This window comes from Periplaneta americana, chromosome 2, assembly GCF_040183065.1.
Source record: "Periplaneta americana isolate PAMFEO1 chromosome 2, P.americana_PAMFEO1_priV1, whole genome shotgun sequence".
Classification (NCBI taxonomy): Eukaryota; Metazoa; Arthropoda; class Insecta; order Blattodea; family Blattidae; genus Periplaneta; species Periplaneta americana.
The window spans coordinates 57,419,504-57,446,645 of NC_091118.1; the positions used below are offsets into that span (position 1 = coordinate 57,419,504).

At 35.4% G+C, this 27,142-nt stretch overlaps 1 protein-coding gene and 1 non-coding gene across 3 annotated transcripts in view; both read right to left on the reverse strand.

Moving 5' to 3' along the window:
• Nucleotides 1-27,142, reverse strand: part of sli (slit guidance ligand) — a 799,923-nt gene that overhangs the window by 92,713 nt on the left and 680,068 nt on the right. For both annotated transcript variants that reach the window (XM_069817706.1, XM_069817697.1), the window contains exons 10-12: nt 25,454-25,525; nt 23,024-23,095; nt 10,246-10,317 (exon numbers count right to left, since the gene is read on the reverse strand). In XM_069817706.1, the coding sequence (XP_069673807.1) occupies nt 10,246-10,317; nt 23,024-23,095; nt 25,454-25,525 (216 nt within the window). The remainder of the gene's footprint in view (nt 1-10,245; nt 10,318-23,023; nt 23,096-25,453; nt 25,526-27,142) is intronic.
• On the reverse strand, nt 8,993-9,064 carry TRNAY-AUA (transfer RNA tyrosine (anticodon AUA)). Its single transcript has one exon. It is a non-coding gene; the product is annotated as a tRNA-Tyr (tRNA).

The following is a 27,142-nucleotide window of genomic DNA, read 5'->3' on the forward strand; positions in this document are numbered from 1 at the left end:
GTAATAGGATAGTATTAGCAGTACTAGCAGTAGTAGTAGTGGTGGTAATAGTAGCAGTAATTGCAGTATTAGCAGTAATAACACCGTACTATAAAATTAATCTTTACATAGATTCTTCGCCCAACAGTGCATATTACTTTGGAATCCCGGCCACCAAGTCACTCAATTGAGTGCACTCCTTGTATAATGGCAGTTGACTTAATATAAATGTCAACATACATGTCGAACTTGGAGTCGGGCTACAAAGGGAAAAACATTGGAGGAGAGAGACTCGATCCGGTGCTGTGGATTGAATTTCGGCGTAGCTCAATGGTTAGAGGGCTTGGTACGAATTTTTCTCCTCTAATATCAATTGTACAAATGACAAGTTATGAGAAAGTTGGCAAATCTGATCAAATACAATTGACGCCCTTATATCGTGTGAAAAACATATGCAGACATTAAATCAAGACTTCGGAGGGTTCTGTTAAATGAACTTACACAGTTATATATAAGATTGAAAAGAATAAATTAAAACATGAATAAAGCAAGTTAAAATCTTAAAAAATGGAGACTTAGGACACTTTGGAATCTACCTCTTCAATTTCAATGTGAGTGAGAAATGGCCAACAAATTTTGCCTGAGGCCCTCTAACATCAGACAAAGCGTTTATTTTACATAATATATAAATTTGCCAGTTTCTTTCCAGTTTTAATCACCTCCGAAGAAAACTGTGGTAAGGTTTCATCGCCCTTAATTTCCATTGACATAGACCCGGTTTCAACCCAGGATCCTCTAATAAAACGGCCAGTATGATTAGTACAAGACTTACAAGAAATGAATTGGGTGCATAGTAAATGAATTCAATTACCTAGCTCTTTTGAATAATAGTTAAAGTAACTGAACTATCAGCAGTAACACCAATCGCAGTTTGATTAAAGAATCGAGATGCAGCGAAACGAGTATAAGATACAATGAAAAACACGTATCATCTTCGTAACAATAAATATTTCAAAGTTGCGGGGGGAGACATATACAATTCTCGGCAGGAGTCGAACCTACAGTCTTCTTCGTTCATTGAAGCATTTAATCACCTTCCCTCCGCTCCCCTTCTCCATTTACATTCAGCCAAGGTCCGTGCGTGTCAAAGTGTCAAACGCACTACCGTGTTACTTTTTATCCCCGGGGTCATGTCTGGAATTCAAACTTCGAACGGACGTGGCTGGCGATGACAGCGCCCCAGGAGAGAACTACGTTCCGAACTTGAGATACTGTATCGCTAGGGGTGTCCAGACAACATCTCAAATACGTATTTCTCAGACTATTTCGTTTATATGACGTCATTCCATTTTCGACCAATGAAGTTTAATGAAATTTCGAATTCCAACCAATCACAGTCAGACTTTGCGATAATTTCTGCAGCTAGATTTATCGCTATCAATTTATCGCATGGTCGTTCTTTTGTTTAGTCGTTGTCGCCAACTGTTTCCCCGTAAATTGATGATCATGAATACATTAAGATGCAACTACACGGTTAAACTTTTCTTTCAACTTTAAAGCAATGAATGCAAGATTGATATTTAATATTAATTAATATATTTACGCAGTGAAGACCACATTCAAAACGGCGCACCATGTAGACACAAAATCTTTATGCATCTTAATTGAACGCACCTTTTAAACTTGATTCTTTCAATATTCTTCCCAGATTGCACGCATACGCGATTGGAATATTGAACTGTGTAGATGCAGCTTTAGTTCCGTTACACACTACAGCGAGAATGCGTTTGTCGAGCTATAAAAAATGCTTTCGTGTAGCACTCATTGTAAGTAACGATCGAAACAAGGCACAGCTGACATTGGTCCTGCTTCCACAGGTAGGCCTAACGTAACCTATAAAATTGTAGCCTATAACATTTGTATTGAAATTAAACAATTAATAGACGTTCAAATTTATGTAACATCATCGCATATCAAACTCAAAGACCTTGCATAGTAATAATGTCTTTGATCAAACTGGCGTAATAAAATTCGTGTTTTAATTAGGCCTATCTATAAAGAGATGGCTTCACTGTGTAGCAACATGTCTCGCTGTGAATACATAACCATTGGTATGTAGCTGTCCCCACTGTTACTGTTAAATTAAATTATGATTTCAGCAGATAATGAAAATGTATTTATGTTATAATAATAAGAGAAAAGTGCAGTACATATAATTAACATTGTTAAACCTGTATTTCGCTTTTCGCAATTGGCATTACTGAATAATAACATCGAATTTCTTTATTGCAATAATCGATATTCATCTACGAGTATTTCAACTTCACAATGTCTGAATAGGTTAAGTATTCGTTAATATACAATTATTAACATTTTGTGATCGAATTTTAGGGATATATTATTTAAATTTTTATTTTATTCACGAAATAGTCCTAATAAATGTCACTCGAGGTCTGAGATTTCCCAGATAAATCTCAGACCTCTCGTGACATTACTACAGATAATTCGTGTCTCTGGGGATTTTATTAGTAAATAAACTTCTATGTAATACTTTGTTAGCTTTCCGCGATGGAAACAGGTTGAACTTTCGTGCAATCAAAGTATACGGTCATTGAAATCCTGAAACTTTGTTAAAGATCAGTGTCACGAAAGTTTTCTTTTAATTAGTTATTTAAGGATGCTGTATCAACTACTGGGTTATTTAGCATAGACGAAATTGGCGATGGTGATTTGGTGGAATGAGACCGAAGATTCGCCATTAAGGGGTTAGGTATAGCTTACAGCAGTAAAAGTTTTGGAAATATTTAACATTTTTTTCCCTCCATTACTGTATCTTGTACAGTAATGGAAATTGGTATGTGTAAAACTCTGTCCTTCTGCTATACACAAAAAAAGTATTTTTACGATTTAAAAAAAATATATACTTTTTTTCAAAATTCATAATGGTGGTAGTTCACTGTGCAGTGATGAAGCGTTTCCCTCATAACTCACAAACTTGTTAAATTCTTCATGTTCTCTCTCTTTTATTTTATTTCTGGAACACATGTTTACAACATCGTGCTCTTTCAAATACATTCATTAATAAATACTTTTTTTTTTATTTTGTATTAGAAGAAAATACTAATATTTGACCATTTTTGTTAATGAATTTATTTTTTTACAGACAATCTATCAAAGGTAGAGAAGTGGTCTTGCGTCATGTTGTAGATATTACATGCATAAATACACATAAAAAATTTTCATCACAGAATGTTGGATAGTTTTTTAATTATGTGGGAAACGCTTCATCACTGCACAGTGAACTGAATTTTGAAAAAAAAAAAAAAAAAGTAAAAGACAGTGTTGTTTTATACATACTAATTTTCATTATTGTACAAGATACAGTAATGGAGGAAAAAATGCTGAATATTTCCAAAATTTTACTGCTGTAAGCTATACCTAACCCCTTAAATATCTAAAATTCGCTTTACATGTAATATTGAAAAATTCCTTTGCAAAACTAAAAGTTACATTTGTTCGGATAAACTTCTGCTCATGTAAAGGACAAGACTATAATTCTTTCAACCATTTATTATCATAATACACTGCTCTCTTAAATCGACTGAGCATATTGGGAATTCAATCAATGACTTCTTCAAACCCTCATCTATTTCATTCAAACAGTTTTAAATTTAAAAATGTATGTAAGCACTTTGTTTTTAATGAAAATCAATTTTTAAAATGTTATTTAGTGTAATTTATCTATAGTAACCTCATCAGACGTTAACTCGAGTGGAATTTAATTGACTATTACATGATTAGAAGAAAGTATATAAAGATTAGAAGAAATAAAGTACTGTAATACAGTATTAATTGACTTACTAAAATACTAAACTGTCTTGCAAATGTATTATTGTACCATCTCATCATTACAAATATTCCGCTAGATGGCAGTAGTGTGTTATGATCAGCTATTCTCTTGTTACTAGTTTTGCCAACTATACAATCTCTATTGAACTCTATGAACGATTACTAGTCAAGAAGGCTTTGCTGATTCAATTTCATTTTTATTAAAACATTTGTATTTCACGTCGATTATCAATATATATTAAACAATCTCTGATACGTGACTATCCATAATCCCATACAGCAGAAGCTATAACATAACCTAAATAATATAAACAAGATAATGAAAGAAACGTTTTAATTAAGGATGATGAAATGAACGTGAATAATATTAAAAGGTCAAATTATTCAAAGTACAATGTTAGCAAACAAAGAGACAAATGCTAAGGAAGTGATAAAAACCAACAAATGCTAGGGAGGTGATAAAAATTGTAGGATAAACAGCCATGATTGGTTGAAACACGTCGTTCCGAACCGTTTTACTGGTCAAAAGTAGTATGACGTAGTAAAAGTGTAATAGTCTGTGTAATTTTATTATGTATTATATTCTCTCCTGAGCACAAGACCACTCTCTTTCAGAGGAGTGCTAGAATTTTTGTATATTAATAATGATAAAATTGTTTACAATTTTTAGAATATATATATATATATATATATATATCCACACAAGACTTCTTTTTCAGCTTATGTTTTTTTAGATATGGACTCTCACAAAAACAGACTGGAATAAACAGAAAATGTTTGAACGAAAAAATTTAAGAAACACATTGTGAGATGCAGGTACTTGAAATGGAGGAAACTACACAATAAGTAAGTGTATGTTTTTTACAACGAACCTGATATTGTGGCAAAAATACTACTATACGCGCAAAAATTATGACTAATTATGTGCCAATCTCATGACGCTTATTATTTTTTCCGTCGCGGATAATCCACCCCGAATAATCGGGATTGTAATTTTATGTTTCTTTGCTCAGATGACAACTTCATCTCATCTGCTTTGGCGGTTGGAGTCAAACTAGTTGTTGCGAATTTATGGCACTGCTTAAAAGCATTAACTTTTACAGTGACTCAATTTTAAATTCTTGCCAAGTGTGTAAAACTGTCAGCAATATACTCGTATGCTAGAAAACAATGATCTCACTATTCATTTTCCTTCAGTATTTTCTCGTATAACATTTTATAGTTCTTGGTACTTTACTTTCTGAGTTGCCGTCTAGCTTTCATTTTTAAAACGCATAATAGTCCATTGCTCTTAGGTAATAATGACTCTAGGAAAGAAATCAACTGCTCTGTATGATTTACACTTACATGAAACTTCTGTAATTTATCCCGAGTAGTAGCTATCCACCGCTTTCGTTGCCAACTTTTGAAATTGAAGTATGGAAAGTCATTTCAATTATGTGGGAGAGGGGCAAATATTTTCGTATTTATCTCTTTTCTTGTTGAAACTTTTCTCTCCTTGTACGTAATTTCGTTGGCTCGTCGCCCAGAGTGTGCAATGTGGCCCTAATTTGTCGACCGTTGTGATATTCCTCCCTTCTGGAAGCCGTTAAGAAGTAGATTTATAACCGTCATTCTTTGCCTCCTTCTCCAAAGAAGTTTTGCTGAGTGTGCCAAAGATTACGGCGCACTTACAAGTTTTTATATCGCGTCTATCAAGTTTTGGGGAGGTTGATTTAATTTGAAGTTTATGTCTCAGAACGAGGAGCTTTAGAAACACGGATGCCAACATAAAAGCGGAACGCTAAGTTAACAGTTTGCGGGATTTTACCATTTTTTTTTTCTTTCTCCCTGAATTATGATATTCTGATTTTATTACTGACGTATATTTTTGTACGAAGACGTTTCAAGAAACGAATCACGTTGCGTCATAATGTCATTATGGATAATTGAGAATCGTAGAAATGGTTTAACTTCTTCCATATGCTACAGTAAAGACTAAAAATCCTTTCACAACACTTCCAGCTAGTATTTCTCGCTTCGTTAAAGTTATTAAAAATATACGACCACAAATCCAGAGATTGATAAAACATGAATGCAACCACCAGTGCCTGTGGTAACATTATGAATGTAACCACAGAACTCTTTGATTAAAATGAAGGATGGGTGGAGCGGAGAAAAATTCTCTCCGGCTCCGGGATTCGAACCCGGGTTTTCAGCTCTACGTGATGACGCTTTATCCAGTGAGATATGGTCCACTTTGCAATAGATTCTTTCTACGAAAATGTCCAACGTTTAGAAATGTCCATATATAAAATTCGTCCATGCCATAAAATTCTCCTTACTTGAAAAGGTCCACTGTCAGCAAGTCCTCTTCTTAAAAATGTCCTACGTTTGAAAATGTCCACAAATAAATTCGTCATTTCCTCAAAATGTCCAACAAGGAAAACTGCAAGGAATGTGCCGAGAAATTTATTGTCATTTCATTTATGTTATGTAATACAAAAGGCACATCTATTGTTCATCTTGAGGGTCACTATATAATTTCAAATGGTATGATGTCGCTCTAGGATATCGAAAAATTTCATCCCTGTCTTCGTAATCTTGGTAATTACCGACAATTTTGAAAATTCTAGTTTGATTATTGATATAAGCTACCGTTTATTTACTGGACGCTTAATATTTGTATGCCCACCAAAGACCTGGGTTACTAAATGTTCTGTTTCCGATTCTGTTGTTGCAAATGGCTAACGAATCGCGAAATGTTCACGTGATGTGCCACCACAAGTCGTTGGAATTGAGAGTGGAATCCTTCAACGACATCATTCGTACGCTGTCTGCCATTAATTACTACGAGTAATTCACGGACTTTCCATGCCGCAGGAGAAAATCTATGGGGAACTGCTCGCCTTCGCCCTCTTGCCGGTTGACCAGTAATATATGTAAGTTCAATGTAATGCTAAATACAAGATATAGTCCACAAATATTTCATTTAATGAATCCCAAACAACTTGGAAGTCATTTAGCGGAATAAACGGCAGTCCCATAATTTCCTGTATTTGGTTTCTTAATTCAGGGTTCTCAACATCCAAATATTGTGCCCTCACACCCCTGTTGACTACATTTCTCCATATTGCTTGATTGAAGTGGAAAAGACACCCACTCGCTACTGCCTAATGGAATGCCAGTCGACAAGCATTCATATTGACGATTTCAAAATCAGACATCGTATAGGTAGGATTGCAAGTGAGATTTAAACGTGCTGAATAAATTTTTATCTCATATATAGTGCGGTAACTATTCTCAGTCTTATTTGCAGTTAGCCAATGTACTAAAGGAAATACAAAATCTCAAATAATCCCATGCACTATGAAAAGCTGAAAGAATTATTGATTTCGTATGATGGACCTTTTCGTATGATGGGCTGTATAATATGGTGGACCACATAGATGATGGGCTTTTTTACTCCTTGGACAAATTTATTTATTTATTTCATCAATCATTGTTCACGTCTTGGCGGATTAGATGTACTCCAGTTCTTAATCCGCCATCACTCTCTATACAAATATAACAGAAAATTAATACATTTGAACTTATAAGTTTCCTCTGATTAGAATAATAATACTACTAATAATAAAAATAATACTAATAATGATAAAAGTAATAATAATAATCAACTAATAAGTCTACCTCTTTTATTTAAAACTCCTACTTTCTTAAGAATTATTCTGTTACTTCATTGACTATTCTTCGTAGTTTCTTATCATGTAACTACTCCACATTTATAATTCCATCTCCGTTAGAGCTTTGACTTTCTCTTCCCATCTAATTTTAACTCTAAACAGAAATTTTCCTAATTTATGTAGATTGCTTGCGTTTAGGTGACCATTCATTTTTTTATAAGCTACTATAGCGTTTATTTGCAGAAATTTTTTATCCACCCAACTGTTTCTCAAATCATTCGTTGCCTGACACTTTAACGCAATATGCATTGCGTCTTCAGCTAGTCCACACAAGGGACATTTATCCTTCTCTACGTTCCCTCTCCTATTCTCTATTCCTAATCTCCACCATGCCATTCCCGTTCTCTCTTCCCTTGAATTTAGTCTAACATATTCTTCCTGTTCCCAAAACTGCTTCACCTCCCTACAGTATTTTAGTGATCCTAGGTCTTTCATATTACTAAAAATATCTTGTCTTGAAATTTCGTTTGCCCTCTCTTTTACTATTCTTCCAATAGTTTTCGTGTTTATAGACCCTAGTTCTCTCCATAGCCAATTTAGACCTAATCTGTTTATTTCAATTTCCAGCTCTTTCAGCCAATTCGATTTCCAATCAGCGGCTTTCATACAAAAGATACATGTTTTCATAACTGCCGAATCATTCCTACACAGAATATTACCTCAATATTTGATTTTCCTTTCTAGAATAATTCCCAGACTCGAATCGGTTCCCATCTCTAGTAACGCTGTCAGGTTAGAAGAATTCTCCGGTATTCCTGGAAATTTTTTACACATTTTGGCTCTTACTTTATCGATGTTTCTGCTGGATAACCTACTACCCCAGATCTCAATATTATATAATATTTTTGATTCTACTAGAGCATTATAGATGTTTATAAAATTCTTCACCCCAATATTCGGCCATTTATTAAGGCATCTGCCTACTGCTTGGAGTGCATTTTTTCCATTATTCCGTGCCAATTCATTTTGCAACTTCCAATTTCCCCTACTGTCTATTATCACACCTTAATGGACAAATTGTATGTACGACTTTAATGTTGGACTATTTAGTTTATGGAGACTTTCTTGTGGACCTTTTGTACTTGTAGACATTTTGTTATGGACATTATAACCTGGAAGCCCACTAAGTCACACCGGATTCCAGTTCCGATGCCGGATTGAATCCTCTCAGTTTAACCTCCTCCTCTTAGTTTCCCTTTAGTGGCCAAACCTCATGCACTGTGTCACAGATGTGTGACCGTGGCGCAATGTCCAACACATATGTGCAGAGGTGCACTTATGACTAAGTGGCCAGGATCCGACGGAATGAGCGCCGTCTTAAATCACTAAGTGATTATTTACGTATATCATATTATTGTGATGTGCCCAAGTACGTATGATATTTCCGTGCAGGAGTTCTGCATTACCTTATGATGAAGGAGGATGGAGCGGAGAAAAATTCTCTCCGGCACCGGGACTCGAACCCGGGTTTTCAGCTCTATGTGCTGACGCTTTATCCGCTAAGCCATACCGGATTCCAGTTCCGATGCCGGATTGAATCCTCTCACAAGCAAACGTTCTGAAGGGGACAGATAAAAAAGTTAAATTCTTTTCTTCCACCAGGTTGATAATGTCAAAAGAAGTGCTTGTACCGATTTTGGCCACTCGACAGCAATTAAGAGGGCCTTAAAAAAAAGTTCACCAGGGGCCGTTAACAGAAAAACAAACAATTTCATTGGACAAATTTATTGGAACAGACACAGCAACTGTTGAGCTATTTTTCAACATATTTTCCATCGGAATTGAGACATTTCTCATATAATGGGATCGACAGAGAGAGGTGCAGACGCAGTCAAACGCTGGTTCCGATCTGAGGCGGCTGACTTCTACGACACAAAAATTGATCTCATGATAAGACAAATGTCTCAATTCCAGTGGGGAATATGTTGATAAATAGAGCAACAATTGCTGTATCTGTTCCAATAAATATTTCTATGCAATTGTGCTTTTTTCCCATAAACAGCCCCAGGGAAAATCACTTTCTGGACAGCCTCGTAATTGCGGTCGAGTGGCCAAAATTTGTATAAGCACTTCTTTTGACATTATTAACATGGTGGAAGAAAAAAAATAACTTTTTTATCTGCCCCCATCAGAACGTTTGCTTGTGAGAGGATTCAATCCGGCATCGGAACTGGAATCCGGTGTGGCTTAGTGGATAAAGTGTCAGCATGTAGAGCTGAAAACCCGGGTTCGAGTCGCGGTGCCGGAGAGAATTTTTCTCCGCTCCATCTATCCTTCATCATAAGGTAATGCAGAATTCCTACACGGAAATATCATACGTACTTCGGTTCATCACAATAATATCTTTGATTAAAACCACGAAATATTTTTGTAGAAATACTAATTTACGTCAAGAATACATGTTTATGTTTAGCTCAAATTGCGTATACATTATCAGACGAAAAGTAGCAGAATCGAATCTTGTCGATAAAATACATTTCCCTTTACTTGTAATGTGAAAATAAAAGCATAAACTGTAAGAGATGCACTCTCCAAATCTATTATTATTACTTCTGAACACATAGTATGACATTGGAAGAACTCTTGAAAGATTCTGGTAATTTTTTTAGTGCATTTTGAACAGAAATAGTTGAGAGCCCTCTATCTCTCGTCCCCAGATGTCAGACTGCTAAATGTATCAGCAGTTAGTACTTACAGCGTCTGGATGCTTCTCAGTGAGTCGAAGGTGCCATTTGCCAACGACTGGATGTTGTTATCGTACAACGACCTGCAACACAAAATACAGCGTATACCGAGTGTTCCACAAAGAGATATGACACTATACCGGATGTCGCAATAAAACATTAATTTTTTTATATACGTAGAGTTTTCCAAAAATACATAATGAGGAAATATATGAACATATACTATAGGGACAAACTTCAGGAAGTGATTCTTGAGAGGAAAAGGAACAAAAAAGTTCATGTGAATATATGTCCATTGCAGGATACTAGGCATTTAATTTCTGACAACTTTAGAGTAGGTGTTCGAAGTGCGCCCCATGAACCTCAATGCAAACGTCCACGCGTCGATTGACGCACCTGTTCGAATGTTCCGGCTTGTATCCGAATAGCGTCATAGGCTGTATTGACACGTTGTTCGATATTTGCACAACAGGAATTGGCTCAGCATATACGACATTCTTCGAGTGGCCCCACAGGCAAAAATGAAGTGGATTAAGTCCGGAGTGTCATGAAACAGGATCTCTTCCGATCCAACATCCGGAGAAGATGTTGAAATGCCGACAAACGTCGACATGGAAGTGAAGAGGAGCTCCATCATTCATCAATCACATGACCTGTCTTACTTTCAATAACACATTTTCCAGCAAGAGGGGCAGAGTGACTGCAAAAATCGCAGATACTTGGACATTGAGGGGTTGTGGGAGAAGGATTGGTCCATGTAGGTGGACACCAATAATCCCAGTCCAAACACTGATGCTGAACCTGACGAATGCTCTTACGAAGTAGTAACATCATGAAGAACAGTGTTGCCATCTATTATGGAACAAATGCATGTCTGGACATATGTTCAGATAAGCGTTTTTGTTCATTTTCCTGTCAGGAATCACTTTCTGATGTTTGTCCCTATAGTTCGTATTCTCTCTGTACGTACAATCTCCCAAAAACAAACACTATTTAAATGCATACAGAGTGTGCCAAGAGACATTCTATCGTATGTCACAATAATAAGTTAACTGATACACTTTTACAATATATATATATATATATATATATATATATATATATGTGTGTGTGTGTGTGTGTGTGTGTGTGTGTGTGTGTGTGCATATGCTACATTCTATCACAAAACCCATTCCTTGCGTTAATTCCGTTCTTAAGATTTTGCTTCTAAAAAGTTAAATATCGCATATTTCCGTAGTAACATACCATTTAGATGACAATACATTTTTTTCAGCCATCTTATGGTGGCAAGTTTTCCATTTGCTTCCAATCTCGTTAAGTTTTCCATAAGCAAAGGCCCAGAGTTAGCGAACACACTTCGAATAACAGACATTTACTTGCTCTGTCCAAATGTTCCTATATCTTATAATTATAGAGTCCGGATGTTAGGCAAAATGCCTTTTTTAAAATGAGTGTATGTATGAAAGATCTATTAGAGATAAGCACGTTTATACACATTTGGGGACAATAGGCCCAATTTTTATTTTGCCTTTTTTGCCTATTTTTGCTCCCGTTGCTTATTTTAAGGTTAAATGTCTTTTTTAGCCTTTTTACGTCGTTATTGTACATTTGCTATATTCCTAATGCATTTAAAATAAACCGGACATAAATTATATCAAAAAACAAAAAAAATAACGGTTGTAAAAATTAAAAATATATATTCACCTCGCACAAATATTTGCTGATAATCTTATTCTCCAGCAATACATATGTTTCCCAGAAGTTGTAAACTTTTCACCCCTACCGATTCCATTTTATGTTATTTAACAAAGATGTATGAACAGTATAACCCTCAATGCTCAGGTCACTTCGGGGTTTACCAGCGAAAGAAAGGGGATGAGGGAAATATTAAAAGCAAGTCTCCAGGTCCCGTTACTGTTGTCGCTTGCACGCACAAGTCACGCATACTTTCAAGTCTCTAATCCCTTCTCGCACCCCTCTTTTTGAGACAATACACAGTCCTTCTGAAATAAGTTGTTTTAAGTTTGCTCCAATCATTTCAGTGGAAGTAGAAAAATCTTTTTCCACCATGAAAAACGTTCTCTCCGACAGGTGGCTCACTATGACAGTTGACAACTTAAAAAAGCATCTTGTTGTGATATGTAACCAAGGAAAGTGAGTACCGCATGGGATAATTTATTAAGTATTTGTCTATTTTTTTCTGTTTCCATGAATAATAAATGCCTATTTCACTGCCTATTTTTACTACTTTTAATGCCTATTTCACTGCCTATTTTTACTACTTTTAATGCCTATATGCCTGCCTATTTTAACTAAAATAAATTCCTAAACATCCGGGTTCTACTTATAAAATAGTCTGAAGACGATGGATACCGCTTTTGGTGTTTCAGTGTATTTACATAAGTTACATGCTAAGTAAATAAACTAGGTACAAATGGCTGCTTTATAAATCCTCCTTCAGAAAAAAAAAAATATTAGGAAAAAAAATTGTCACTTTTAGTGGAGTATTCCCTTAAACTTAACTTGACATTATACATCTGAATAAAAATCCTTCCCTGATTTTATATGCATGAACGGGTTACCTATGTTAAACGAGGAACAAGAGAAGTCTGTGTGTGAACAGTTCCACGAAATACTAAACTTCTGCTTAATATGACCGTAAAGCTTAAACACAAAAGACAAAATGAAGTTCTGACGGCATCCACGTGTTAACGCGCTTTCTTCACGGTCCGACACCAGCGTTTATGAAGCGAATACAGCGCCATTTACACGATTGTTGGCACTAAAAAAGTACACGAGTCAATGAAACTCTTTATTCGTCCAGTCAGTTTCGTCTAAGAACCGGAGTCGCCTCTCTTGTCTCTCTCCTTTAAAGCCAAAACGAAAGAAACAAAACGGCAATAGAAAAACATGCTATCGTCAGTGCTGCGTCGCGTCCTGGTTATTTCAATACCCCTGGCAGTATGTTAACTCCCCATACACAACCACGCTGTTATTATAGCAGGAAAGTCACATAAACCACATCTTTCTCAAATCTTAACTAATTTTCCCTTCCTCTTTGCCTCCGCATACGATCCATGTATATTAATATTATCTATAATTTGATGTCTTCTTCTGCCTCGAGCTTTTCTTCCGTTTGCGAGTCCTTCCAGTGCATCCTTCAGTAGGCAGTTTCTTCCCAACCAGTGACCCAGCCAATTCCTTATTCCTTTCCACTCTTCATACCACAGCTTCGTTTTTTATTCTCTCTCTCCATTTCACACGCTCCATTCTTCTCCATATCCACATTTCAAATCGATGGCTCAGAACGAGACTGTTACAACTCAAAAATAGAGATTCTTCAGTAGAGCCATTTAAAGTTTTCCATTCTATATGGCAAATCAGATAATCATGGCACAACAATGTGCATTTATGTCCCACTAGGAAATTTTTAGAGTTTTAACACTTTCACATAGCATAGTTCTTTTTTTTTTTTAAGTCGGTTATTTAACGACGCTGTATCAACTACTAGGTTATTTAGCGTCGATGGGACTGGTGATAACGAGATGGTATTTGGCGAGATGAGGCCGAGGATTCGCCATAGATTACCTGGCATTCACCTTACGGTGGGGAAAACCTCGGAAAAAACCCAACCAGGTAATCAGCCCAAGCGGGGATCGAACCCGCGCCCGAGCGCAACTTCAGACAGCGCCTTAACCGACTGAGCCACGCCGGTGGCTAGGATAGTTCTCAATTCAAGTGTTCAAATGATGGTAATAACTCAAAAAGTGAATTTTTTCAGTTGTAACAGTCTCGTTCTGAGCCATCGAAATGTCTCTAGTCGTTTCTTTTCACTTCGTCATAATGTCCATATTTCTGCGCCATACAATGCCTCTTTCCACACAAAGCATTTCGCTAGTCTATTACTTAGTTTTCTTTTTCTAGAGGTCCGCAGAAGATTCTTTTTCTATTAAAAGCTTCCTTTGTTATTGCTATCCTTCTTTTGACTTCCTGGTAGCAATTCATGTTACTGCTTATAGTACCTACACCTCAAGTATCTGAACCTGTCCACTTGTTCCACTGCCTCATTTCGAATTCGCACGTTTACACGAGAGAGAGAGTGGATATAGAAAGAACAATTACATTCAAAATACAGGGTTGTTTCCGATCTCTGATAACGAATTTGAATGACATGTGCGTCACAGGACAGCTGAACTGTGACGCGAGATGACAGACCAGTAGTGAGTGATTTCATAGTCAGAGTGCAAAGCGACTCACAGCAGAAATTCCCAAGGAAATCGAGCCTTTTTGGGAGGGGTACATTACGACCCTTTCCGACAGTTAGTGAAAATAAAAGAAGCCTGCAATAAACGAGGTTTCGTTATTTCCAAGAAAGGCATCTTCTGTGTACTTAATAAGATTGGTACAGTTCGAATGAAATTAATTTGTATCATGTCGTGGGGTGCGGCGATTTGTGACGGGGGAAGGGTGCATTTGCTTGCTTTTTCCACTCTGGAATTAATCCCATCCGAGCTTTACCAGTCTTAAGTACACAAAAGATGCCTTTCATGGAAATAATGAAACCACGTTTTTTTTTGCAGGCTCCTATGATTTTCACGTAACTGTACTTGACATCGGAAAGGGTTGTTATGTACCCCTCCCAAAAAGACTCGATTTTCTTGGGCATTGCTACTGTCATACACCGTGCACTCTGATTATGAAATCACTCACTACTGATCTGTCACCTCTCGCCGCAATTCAGCTATCAGTGTGACTCCTGACACACATTACGTCATTCAAATTCGTTATCAGAGATCGGAAACAAATCTCTAATTGCATAAATTCCAACAACTCCTAGGTACAATGCGGAAAACTTTAACAAGAAAGTATGATCAGACACAATAATACAATTTTATAAAACCTTAGCCATTCCGACACTGACATATGGATCAGAAACGTGGACTCTCAAATCTCAATAGTTACAGAGGATAGGTGCTGCAGAAATGAGATTATTACGATCTCTGGAAGGATATAACCTGCAATACATCTTAAACGCAATGAAGACATAAGAGAATAACTTAATATCCAAAATCTAACTGAAACAATCAGAAATTACAGAGAAAGAAGGCAAGAACATTTACTGCGTGTGGAAGAACACGGACTACCTAGACGACTATACAATTACAGAGCAAAAAGGGAAAATAAGAATTTCAAGACCAAGAAAATGTTTGAAGGACCAATTTTGGAACATAAGGAGTTGGAATAGGCCTTAAGGTCTAAACCGGAAAGCTTACGACGACGACGACGACGACGATGATGATGACGATGATGATGATGATGATGATAATGATGATGATGACCTGCTTTAATTTTCTTCCGATAACCATGGTCTTCATCTTTTTTGCATTTATCTTCACCCCATACAACTGTCATTTAGCTAAATTAGCATATTCCTTAGTATCATTTCATCTGCTAACAACGCCATATCATCAGCAAATCTTATACAGTTTATTCTTCTTCCTTCTCCTATCACCCCTCCCATGTTCTGAAAACAGTTCTTCACGAAATAAATTGGAAATATCCTAACCAAGAAACCACCCCAAGCTGAAATCGAACCCATGCTCGAGCGCAATTTCAGAACAGCAAGGAAACCTGCTACAGTCAGACATTTATTTATTTATTTAAGTGATAGAGATAAGGTCATTACGCCTTCTCTTTCCCTCTACCAGGGTATGTCGGTGGCCCACTAGATTACTGTCAAACATACTAATAAAAAACTTACTCTACAAGTATACACTACCCAATAAAAATCAACTGATATTTAAAAAACAATTTCTATAGGATTTAAAAACTCGTATTTATGCAAAACAAGTTTCCAATCTATGATTGGCATCAAAACAAAGCGAGAAATCTTCTTTAAATTTAAAATATCAGTGTTTATCGAATATAGAATTCAGATTTGAGAAACTACTTTCTCAAAAACAGACACATTTATCGCATTAATATATTTTACTTTACTTGTAGACCTACAAACAATGAAAAGTTAATTTTTATTTTCATATCCAAATTGTTTATATCTATGTTTACAATTACAACGTAAATGAATAGTGATAATACGAAAATGCGTAGTCTTGATTGTTCAATCTTTGACTTATTTATTGTAGCAAAATATCAAAACGTTATTTCACTAATACATATTATTGAACGTTTTCACCCTTATTATGGGCTACATCAGACTAATAGGTAGATATCTATGTAGAATTAAGTAAAGCCATGTTAAACATATATTGCAATAAAAAAAAAGTTTAAAACAAGCATGAATTAACAATAAATAATTAAAAATGATTGACAAAGTTACATGCAAAATTTATTGGAAAATTATTAATATTTAATAAAGAACGTACTAGCAATTGTCTATATGAGACGAGTTACAAACAAATTATGAACCAATGCTTTGCTATCATCACTAGGTTGGTTATGGGTAAATTATTAAATGCATACTTTGTATGAATGGGGGAAATAACTGTAAGCAACCACTGTTTATCTTGTTTATTAATGGGGAAAAATTGAATATGCATAGGTTTTTATAAAAAGTCTACAAAGAACAAAATATCTGCAAAAAGAATTCTGTCAATAATGTCTGAAAAAACAAGTGACGAAATATAGCTAAAATCATGAAAGTAATGTAAAGAACATGAATGGAAAAGCAGTGTGGAATGAAATTGAATAGTGTATAACACATTTTGAATTAGAATAAGTTAACAGTGAGTGTGTAATTACTCAATTAGTGATGTATATAAGACCAGAAACTAAAAAACTTAAATTTTGTATAACAGTGTATGTGATAAACCAAAATAGAGCATTCTTAAATTATAAATGTATGTCATAAATTTGATAATATACAAGTGTATTGTAGACAAATTTAGTAAACGAACAGGCTTTTAATAAGACCATTTGTTTTATTTTAAAAATAATCTCACGATTCCCCCCAGCTATTTACACGAATCCCCCAGGGACACTTTAGGAACGAAGAAGAAATGCCAAACGAAAAAATAGGAGTATTCTTACGAAATCTGATCCAAACACAGATTTTGTTTATCACAAACTCTATTTCATTTCATGGGATTTTGAATTCAATTACTCAGTGTGAAAAACGTATGCCCACTTGTTCGATTTTATGTATGCCATTGGTATGAAATTTAAATATTTTTGTTTTAGATCAAAGGAACGGCAGAAACCGTTTGTTTCTGTACATTTATTTTACAGCCACCCTGTAGGCGTACGCATGCTGCGAGAATCCATAATTTTAATATCTTGGTGTGTTTACAAGCACGAGCGCTGCTAGTGGAAGGCGATGTAATCGCGACAATTGCGAGCGACAAGTCGTCGTTCAGCTGTTTTCAATTCGCGCCACGTAGCGTTGACAAATTAAACGGTGCCGCGGAGCTTCCAAAACAATAGACCTCACACAGAGACTTAATTAAAGCTTTCCTACGCTAATTGCAGGTAATTCAACGACAAAACCATCAACAAACTGAGAGAGTTGTAAAATCTGAACACAACCGCAGGCAAGGATGAAACTTGAATAAAAAGATATCGTCTTACTGTCGTTATACGAAGCATTTAGTTTTCAGAGGTAGCCTAGAATTCTCGCGTTTACGTGGTTTTATTGTTTTCAAGTGTAAATAATTACAGTATCAGGAAGATGATTACACTAATGGCGTTTCTAAAGGGAGTACTGTTAATTAAAAAAAAAAAATAAACACAACATTTTAAAAATATTTTATTTTCATTGGATTCTATGAGACCGTCGTTCCATTTTTGGAACATAACTTTTTTATGGTGTTTTCCTAACTGTATTGCCATTTTTTACTGGAATTTATTCATTGTAGATGTTAGTATGATAGTACTGAAAATGAACTGAAGTAAATTTGAATTGGTTCAACAATGAACATCTGTTTCCTGCTCACATTTTGTAGACGGTTTCGTGACAAAATGGCACAAACAAAAGAGTAAGTAATAACATACTGTATATGCAGGGTGCGAATTAAGATTTCTGATGGAGGGGATAGATTCCTAGATAGAGAATACCATACATAAAATTATTATTATCCTCATTCGATACGGCTCAACGCTTGGTCGCACTGAGTTGCTTGTCTTGCATCTTGATCATAATAATAATTATATCCATGAGCAGGCTTAACATAAGATGTGTAATTCCTAAGTTGATTGTTGTCAGTTTGCCGCTGATGATAATACATTAATATTATTTCATTTGCTTACTTTATACTGTACTTTATAAAGTACATATAGGCCTTCTCGTATTAAAACAATTATATTTTGTGAGGGGGACAGAAGTTATCCCTGGCAGGGATGTTAATATGAATTTATGAGAGCGGGATAATATAATATAACATATATGCAGTGTGGAATCCACTCGATTTATGATAATGTCAGGCCACATACAGCGAAACAAACCCAAGACCTCATCGCGTCACTTGGTTGGGAAGAATTTGATCATCCTCCCTACAGCCCTGACTTGGAATCAAGTGATTTTCACCTGTTTCTTCATCTGAAAAAATTCCTGGATGGAAAACTTTTCGATGACGATGATGATGTGAAAGAAGCACCTTGGTTGTAAGCGTTTCAACATCGATATGGCCGTTCAGAAGCCGTCATGACGAGGCTTCAGGGACTTGACGCAGATTTCTTCTATGCCGGCATCGAAACTTGTTCAAACACTTGTTTCAACGGTCTGAAGAGCTGAAAAATCATTGGGTTCTAGGTTTGGGCTGTAGGGAGGATGTCCTAGTACCTCCCACCGGAAGCACAAAACCCACACCTGTTTCCGTAACATGACATTCACATCGTACACCTCAACAAGTTGGCGATGAATTTTTGATGGTGCGGTGCCCTTCAAACGCAAAAACCGGATCACACTATGCACTTCCACGTCTGACCATGTTTCCGCGCGCGCAGCCATCTCACAACTGATACTGCGAGGTCTGACACAACATATGTGTCATCTAATAGCTGCGAGATAAACATGTGGTCTGCTGCTGCGGTCCTACCGTATAAGAGGGGAATATGTTATCCGTAAGAGCTCTTGTTACCATACTGTTTGAATCTGCACGCTCTTTATACGAAGTTATGAAATCCAGTGCATTGACAGTCAATTCCATAAATATAGTACTTGCACTTTAGGATCTTAAATTATGTATATTATTTTAATGCTCTTGTTTTAATGTGGAAAGCCAGGAATATTCCACATATTTCCTCCTCACAGATCCTACTACGACAACGGTGCCGTAAATGTACTGCAAAACAAGTCCAGTACTTCGGGCATGTTTTATAAAATAATATTGAACTTTCAACACTAACACTTTAAATACTCGTAAGTAAATAAACATAATACGAGTATGTTATTAAAATTTGTCACTATAACCTAACTTATATGTGCTTATTACGTTAGCATTTATTAGTACATTTACGTTAGCATTTATTAATACATCTGCCTGTCATAACAGATGACCATATAGGTCCGAAAAGCAATTTCACAAAATGCATATATGGTACAGAGAGAAATCAATAGAATAGGTAGTACAATATACAATTCAGAAAGTTTAATAATTAAACATTATGTAAATGAATCGGCTGTAGCTGCATTTAGATTGGCAACAGGCCATGACTGTTTGGCCAAGCACCTGCATAGAATTGGAATATATCAGTCCCCTAACAGCCCACTTCAAATCAAGAAATGGATTCGGCACACCTCAAAAGTCATAAAAGTATCTTTGAAAAATATTGGAGTGCAAGAGGTCAAATGACTTTATGCTCGACCATGGCGAAATGTAGTAGTAATTATACACCTGGTAGAAGCTCTTTAATGGACCTCATTAAAGTACACCTATTCATTAAAGTTCAGGTGTTCCACCAATCAGAAAACATCATTGTAGCAATATGAAAGCGCAAGTATCGATTATTCTCGGATATGCAATCCAAAGACAACTAGCGAAACATCACGGAGGCTGGAAATCCAATAATGTCGCAGAAGGTTATGTTCTGTAACTATAATAATTAGCGTTAATTGTAAATAGTATTCAAATAAATTCAATTTGTCATCTCGTTTTTCAATGTCTAAACCAATTTCAAGGTTATATCAAGGTTAATGTTTATTTTACTCTCTAGATTATATCAAGGTCAATGTGGACATTTGTTTCTCTGAAAAAATCAATACTTTCGCGTCTGCGCACATCTCACAATTTACGAGCTATTGCACAAGGTCAGTTCCGCTCCTCAGTCACATAATAAAATGAATACTTCTGAATAATTTCAAGTTAGAAATATGGTCGAGCATAAAAAGTTGTATGAAACTTGCCTATAATGGTAATTAAGACGCTCGTATGAAAATTATGAAACTCGCTTGCGCTCGTTTCATAAACATACTCGCGTCTTAATTACTACCATTATAGGCTCGTTGCATAATGTACTATTATTGTCAAACGCCTGGCATTATAAAACAACAACAACATTATATAAATGATTATGTAAAATGCCTATGGATTTCTTTAAGATATTTAAACAAATATTTTTAATATCTTGGGATGTCATATCATATTGTTTTAAAATGTCAGTAGTATATTTATATGCCTACCCGCGGGCACCGAAAAGCATACCCCTCGCCTCTCATGTGTAATCAATAGCATTATACTTCTCATTCATGTGAGGAACACATGGGCGGTAAATGACTGATCAACCACTAAGGTTGAGTTACATCCTTTTCGAACCGTACAGTTGGGTCCAATATTACTGCCTTCTTCGTCTGTCTACTAAGAGCAACTATATCCGCTCGTCTGTTACTGCCTCCTCAGATATACAATGTACTTCTTCATGTACTTCAAGATTTTTATTTTTCCTTAAATGTGAGCAATATAAGAGCGAACACTATGATGACGTACATTGCGCAATAAATCTCCTTTAGGACATAATCCCAGCACATGACCAAGAGTTTCAGTCGCCTCACATCCTGGAGTTCTACCACAGTCTACTATATACAGTCACGAAGCTTGAGTTTTGAGGGTGCTAGAAACAATAGACTGTGACGGTTCTATTTTGCATTGCCTGTAATGAGGCAATATTAGCGATCCTAGTGGTGAGCAACTACCTAATGTTTGCATATTTACTACGTATTGAGCTTCGCGACTGTATATACCAGACTGTGGTTCTACACTGTCGTGAAGTAGTTGTTCGCCATGGTACTGATCTTACTGCTGCAGTATTGGATGACATTTTAATGGCAGTGGTCCATTCTGATGACGATAATCCTTTTCTGTTACTCATCCAAGAATTTACTTCCGGTTCATCTTGAAAAACTGATACTCCTTTTCCTTTATGCTGAAGACTAGCCCAAGCATTACAGGCTTCCTTTTGTAAATGTTTTCTAACATGACGTCCAGTTTGTGGAACAGAATTGTTATTATATTTATTTGTTTTTTAATTTTAATTAATTAATTTATTTATTCTGGCACATACTGAAACAATGACAAAAATAGGAAACTCATATATATATATATATATATATATATATATATATATGAAATGAATGTGAAATATATATATATATATATATATATATATATATATATATATATTTCATTCACATTAACAAACTTACATGGGCTATAATGAAATATTAACTAAACATGATACATAATTAAGTTATTTACAATTCATATCCTAATTCTACTTTATGACAGACCTAAATGACAATTTATATACACACAGAATAATCTATAAAAATCGGCTAACACTCACAAATCGATTTCATGTAAAAATATGTAGTTCATAATTCTTAATTTAAATTGATTAACCGTTCGGCAATCCCTGACATGACGAGGTAAGAAGTTCCATAGGTGACAAACTGACACTGTGAAAGAGGATGAATAGAAAGAGGTACGGTGACGAGGAATGGATAATAAGGCCTGATGTTGATTCCGTAACGTTGTAAGGTATTCAAAGCCAGTTCTCAGATATTTTGGAGTAGAAGTGAGTAATATTATAAACAGAACAGATAAAGAATGTGCTATTCTACGTTCCTTTAGGCGGACCCAAGAAAGAACTTCAAAAGATGGCGTTATATGTTCAAATTTACGAGTATTGCAGAAGAAGCGGACACACACATTATGAATACGTTGTAGTCTTTCAACTAAATTGACAGTTATATTTGTCGAGAGAGAATCGCAGTAATCAAAATGGGGCATCACTAGCGATTGAATAATATTTCTTTTTATGGAAAAAAGCAGAGAGTTTCGTAAGTGATTTAGAGAGTGGAGCAATGAAAATGTTTTCTTACAGATGTGAGTTACTTGAATAATCCAGTTTAGATCTCTGTCCATTAATAATCCAAGATTTTTTACAGTGTCGCTATACTTAATAAACGATCCATTTATTGACAGTCTTGGTATGGTTTTGTCGTCAATTGGACTGCTAAAGAAAATATCTAATATCGACTGGTGCTAACTTTCAATGATAACAAAATTAAATGTAGAGTTGTTATTTTCAATTAAGGAATTACCCACCCTAGAAGTACTTACAGAAATTTCACACAAACTCGCGTTGAAATCCCCCAGAAAGGCGTGCCCCAATTTCGTGGGATTACTATAAAATGCAGGGGTAATGGTATGGGGTAAGTGAATCAGTTAGTAGAAACAACTGTCTTAAGTTACTGGATGTGCCACTTAGATTAGATACCTAAATATAAATTAGCAAAGAAATACCAACAATGTTACGCTATTTTCGTTCAGTACTTACAAGAGATTCAGACTGTGAAGGTCCTTAAAGGTATCCTTTCGGATACAGGAGATTTCGTTGGCATTCAGCAATCTGTAATACAAGAATAAGAGCCATCACAAACTGAATTAATTAAATATAGCTAAAAAATATAAGCTTCCAAACTTAAAAAGACGACGCAGCATACTTTAGTGAACAAGAAAAGCTAGCGAAAATGTTTACCATCACGCATTTTCATTTTAATGTAATAAAGTATATTTGGAAAGAGGTATGCAACAACAGATCAACAAACAAAATCAACTTTTAGAGATCCTGAGGTATTAATTGGAATATATTATGAACTCGTAGTATCAATTTTTTTTTTTTAAATTCAACTGACTCTGAGCACGGAAGAAAATAATTTCAATACCGAAAAGGGCATTATTTACCATTACAATAAATATGTTGTAAATGTTGCAATAATAAACTATGTATTGGTTTGTTGTCGCAGAATACAAAATGGAGAGAAAGCAAGTGCGCAGGAACTAAAACTGAATGTTGAGAGTAGAAAATAAAAAGCCATGCGTTCAGGTATATTTTAAAAATATTTTCGACTATTTGCCCTGCAGATAATTTTTTATTGACTTCCAGTCTCGAAAATAAATAAATAAATAAATAAATAAATAAATAAATAAATAAATATATATATATATATATATATATATATATATATTATGACAACATACATTCGTGAAGCTCAATCAAATTATCGAGAAACTATCAGCACTCGTATTACAGAAGAAAACCGTCCACGCTATTGAAATACGCTAGAGGAATGATTCTTTATAAGATTTTCTATGGATATGGACAAAAATCACAATCCTACTCGCAATAGTAGTTACCGAATAAGAGGGTGTTAAACATTTGGAAAAAGAATTTTCTCTGAGAAAAAATATGAATTTTCCACCAATAAGGTATTACACTTTTTTTGTTGCATACAACATGAGCTATTCGCTCTGAAAATCTGTAGGGTTATTTCACTTACACTCTGTATATAACTTTTCAATATTCTTAAATTATGGGATTTAATGCCACATTCATCCATTTTCAAAGTGTACGTCGCATCGAATATTCTTAGTTGGCGTTGATTACTCACAAAGCCGACAAGTTGATGTTGAGCATTACGAAATGGTATCAGTTCTGTATACCTTCTAAACACTAGTCTACTTTTGAGGAAACGTACTACATTAAATTTAATTAATTGAAATTATTTTGTGATAGAATACGGAACTGTATAATAAGGTAGAATTTAAGTGTAGATTGTTGCATGTGTTATTCAGTAGATGATAGCCGATAATCCAATATGCACCTCCGCACATATGTGGATAGATATCTATGACGTAGTGCAGAGGGCAGGCCACTAGAGGGAACCCAAGAGATGAAACTTAAACTGAGACGATTCGATCCGACACCGGGATGGGAATCCGGTGTGGCTTAGAGAATAAAGCATCAGCACGTAGAGCTGAAAACCCGGGTTCAAATTCCGGTGCCGGAGAGAATTTTTCTCCGTTCCACTACCCTTTCATCGTACGATGACGCAGAATATCTGCATGGAAACATCATATGTACTTCGGTACATTAAATTATATATATAATATATATATATATATATATATATATATATATATATATATAATATAAACTATCTGGAACATTGTCGGCCACTTTTCAGACAATCACGGATTTTAAAAATAATAAATTTCTATATATACGATCTAGTACTTTACACTCGACAAAATATCGACAATTACTCATTAGTGGCCAATATACATGATCATGAAATTAGAAAAAGTGAATAAATTAATATTCCATATTGTAGATTATATAAGAGCAACACAAACTTTTCAATTATCGGGATGAAATTATATAATAAGCTCTCCAGTCAATATTATAAATTACAAATCAATAGCTTCAAAACTAGACTTTATAATTGGTTATTAAATAATCCTTTTTATTCTGTTGCTGAGTTTTTCAACACAAACTTGTATGAATTTTTTTAATAAATACGTTTAATTGCAATTAGTTACAATTAATACATTAAGGGTGAACTGTTTTCTTTAATTTAAAACTTTCAAATTATTTCATGTTTTCATTGTATTATTTAAATTTTACTGTTTCTTGTATTAGTGTTTTTAAAAATGTACTTATATGTTTTTCAATGTATTCTGACGAAGCCTAAAACTGTATATCTAATGGCCAAAATAAATTGAATTGAATTGAATTAATTTTTCATTGAAATGATAACCCTCAAAATTGTGAAATAGGTAGAAAATTTTAGTAAACGTTTTAACCAATTCCAAAAATTTGTTATAAAGTAGGAATGAATTTTACAAAATATGTATTGCAAAACGTATAAGAGACTCCTGGAAGCTTAGTTATAATACAACACCTCCTGTTCCATTTTATACTTACAGAAGTTGAAGTGACGATAATCCGTGAAAAATTCCGGCCGGTAAATCCTTTATCTTGTTACCATAAAGAACTCTGAAACAAAAGAAATACCATACAGACTACAGTGATTTTAGGATCAACTGTGAAATATCATTTCACATAGTTATGAAAAATAAATATTATAATTCTTTGAGACTTTTCTGACTTAAATAGAAATTAAATGCTAAAAAAACATTCGTTATTATGCCATTCTTTACAGTAATTCGCAATCGGAAGATCCCAGGTCAATCTGACTGGGGTTTTTCATAGTTTCCCTTAGTCACAAAGGCAAATTCCAGATTGGAAATTTACATATCATGATTCATCACCGCCTCAACCACCAATATCATAAACATTAATCAAAATCTAATATCAGTTACATGAACACAAGCCACCTATAACACACGACAAAAGAAACAGGGACTTTAATTAAAAAAGCACGTTGATGTACCCAAGGAACCTACACACGCGATATGGGGACAGATGGTAAAGCGTGTATAATTAAAGAAACTTGCTTACATAGTCAAACATACAACTGTATCCGACTTAAGTAAATTGCAAATTAGCGTTAAGTTAGAAGCGAGTACAATTTACGCAAAAAATCAGAAAGAGATAATTGAATAAAATGTACACAATACAACCACAAATAAACACAATGGAATGCATATTAGTGTTAAGTTTGAAGCAAATACGATTCACAAAACGAAAACAGAACCCGAGAACTGAATATAAAATACAAAATAAAATAAACACAATTGAATACATTTTAGTTGCACCCCAACACATATAGTAAACATAAGAATTAGTACTTTTACATGGACCACTCTGTATCTGTCCCTGAACTCTGAGTCTACAGTCGATGCAGTGACTCTGTGACCCTACTCACGTCTCTGCACGAACTCCCTAAGGGCTTCACTTGGCACCAGATATATGAATGGTAATTGGCCTGCAATCCGTTTGCATTTTAAGTGTAGTCACTTTGAGGTGCAAATAAAGTATGTTGCAAACTGGGGCGGCAATTTAGCTAATGCACAGTGTGTGAGGACCGTCAAGACGTGCAGAGGGGAGAAACAATCACTGCATCGCCGAAGAATGGAAGTTCTCACAAAGGAGGGAAAATACATCGGATCATTTGTCTACTTCTGCTCACGTCGGCTATAATGCAACACAACATGAGGTGATTTGTATCTCACTTGTACTTAGCGGAGATTTCAATACGGAATTGGAAGACAAGGATGCGTGAAATGTAGAGAAATGACAAACGAAAATGACAGTTGCGCGTTCTGCAAGTCGCACTTACTTACAAATGGCTTTTAAGAAACCTGCAGGTTCATTGCCGCCCTCACATAAGTCCGCCATCGGTCCCTATCCTGAGCAAAATTAATCCAATTTCTATCATCATATCTCACCTCCCTCAAAACCATTCCAATATTACCCTCCCATATACGTCTCGGCTTCCCCAAAGGTTTTTTTCCCCTCCGGCTTCCCAACTAATACTCTATAAGCATTTCTGGATTTGCCCATACATGCTACATGCCCTGCCCATCTTAAACGTCTGGATTTAATGTTCCTAATTATGTCAGGTGAAGAATACAAAGCGTGCAGTTCTGCGTTGTGTAACTTTCTCCACTCTCCTGTAACTTCATACATCTTAGCCCCAAATATTTTCCT